The sequence below is a fragment of the Trypanosoma equiperdum genome (genome assembly GCF_001457755.1).
Source record: "Trypanosoma equiperdum strain OVI genome assembly, contig: ctg_773, whole genome shotgun sequence".
In the NCBI taxonomy this organism is placed as follows: domain Eukaryota; phylum Euglenozoa; class Kinetoplastea; order Trypanosomatida; family Trypanosomatidae; genus Trypanosoma; species Trypanosoma equiperdum.
This window is the reverse complement of record NW_027124724.1, coordinates 18,031-19,354: the sequence shown is the minus strand read 5'-3', so window position 1 is coordinate 19,354 and position 1,324 is coordinate 18,031. Positions and strand designations below refer to the sequence as shown.

Below are 1,324 nucleotides of genomic sequence, written 5' to 3'. Positions count from 1 at the left end.
CTATATTATCAACAATTTTCACGCCTTGTTTTCATAATAATTTACGTTCACAGGCTACTATTATACTTGTTTACTAAAAATTTCAAGATTTTTACTAGTTTGTATATTTCCATAGAAAAGTATTAAAATATATTAAATTTTAGAAAGTTACATAAGTTCATAAAACTAAGCAAAACTCCTTCATAATTTCAAAAAATCAAAATGCTTAGAATGCTACCGAACTCATAAAATCAGCAGCCATACTCAGACCAAATTTCTTCTTGACTAGAAAACTGGAAGAGAGGCATTCTGGTGGGTCAAGTTTACCTTTGCCGTCAACATAATCTATCCATCCACATACTGCTTTTTGACCCGGTTTTACATCCTTGTTTTCCGCTTCACATGCTTGCTTAGTTTGGTGTTTACTGCAATCTACCCCGTTACTTGTCTCTCCTGTTGCTGCTGCTGTGTTTTCTGTTCCTTGTTTAGGTTTGCATTCCTTTTTTAGCTGTCGTAGTCGCAGTGATCTTTTGGGCATTGTGCAGAAGTTTGGTTTTTCGTTACGCACTGCTCCTGTTTGCCTAAACCATTGTAATTACCGTGTTCCCCTTTTGGTGCATTGAGCTCAGCACTGACAGCTTGTTTGTAAATCGCCCATGTAGTCGTTTGGAGGGTCTGAAGTTGTATTTTTTATGCATGTTCCCGTGCCTGGGCTGCTGCACTGTTGCGTAGTTTGTTCGCAGCATCGACTAGTCTGTTTACCCATGGTATGCCGCCGCCGGTGGTTTCCAGCTGCATTTTGTAATTTATGCACATACCTTGTCCAGAGCTAGTGTCGCAGCCGCCGTCAGTGTGCGGGCGGCCAAATGTTGATGTTGCTGTCCCCGATGCGCTCGCCTTGGCCGCTTGGTTACATAGCAGAGCTTCGAACGCCGCTACCTTGGTGTCCAATATGCTGGCCGTGATTAGCTTCCTTTTTTTGTCCGTTTTGCAGGCTGTGATTAAAGCGTCGTACGCTGTTTTTGCACCTGTACGCCTTGACCCCGAGGCAACGCTGGTCGGCGTTAACCCGGCTCGGCATGTGCCGTCACTGTCTTGTGCATCCTGTGGTACGCACAAGCAAAGTAAGTCTAATGCTACATACTTGCCGACGTCGGCATGACCGGCTGTTGTCCCGCAGTTGTTTCCGACGGTGGTGGCATCTAGCCCGTTGGCGTCGAATTCAGTCTCGTCTTTACCGAAAAGAGCGTTTTTAATTAAGGTTTTTGCCTCTGCTGTTGTTTCTTCCGCTTCTTTGTTTGTGGTTCTGTATTCTTGTGCTAGTTCAGTCGCTTTCGTGAGCAAT

The 1,324-nt window shown here is 44.4% G+C and overlaps 1 protein-coding gene across 1 annotated transcript in view; it reads right to left on the bottom strand.

Annotated features, from left to right (window-relative positions):
• Window positions 1-1,303: 1,303 nt before the first annotated feature.
• TEOVI_000363300 (Trypanosomal VSG domain containing protein, putative) overlaps window positions 1,304-1,324 on the bottom strand; it is a gene marked incomplete at both ends in the record, with an annotated part of 1,371 nt that continues 1,350 nt past the window's right edge. The window contains one exon of the mRNA XM_067226516.1: window positions 1,304-1,322. Coding sequence (XP_067082617.1) covers window positions 1,304-1,322 — 19 coding nt within the window. The remainder of the gene's footprint in view (window positions 1,323-1,324) is intronic.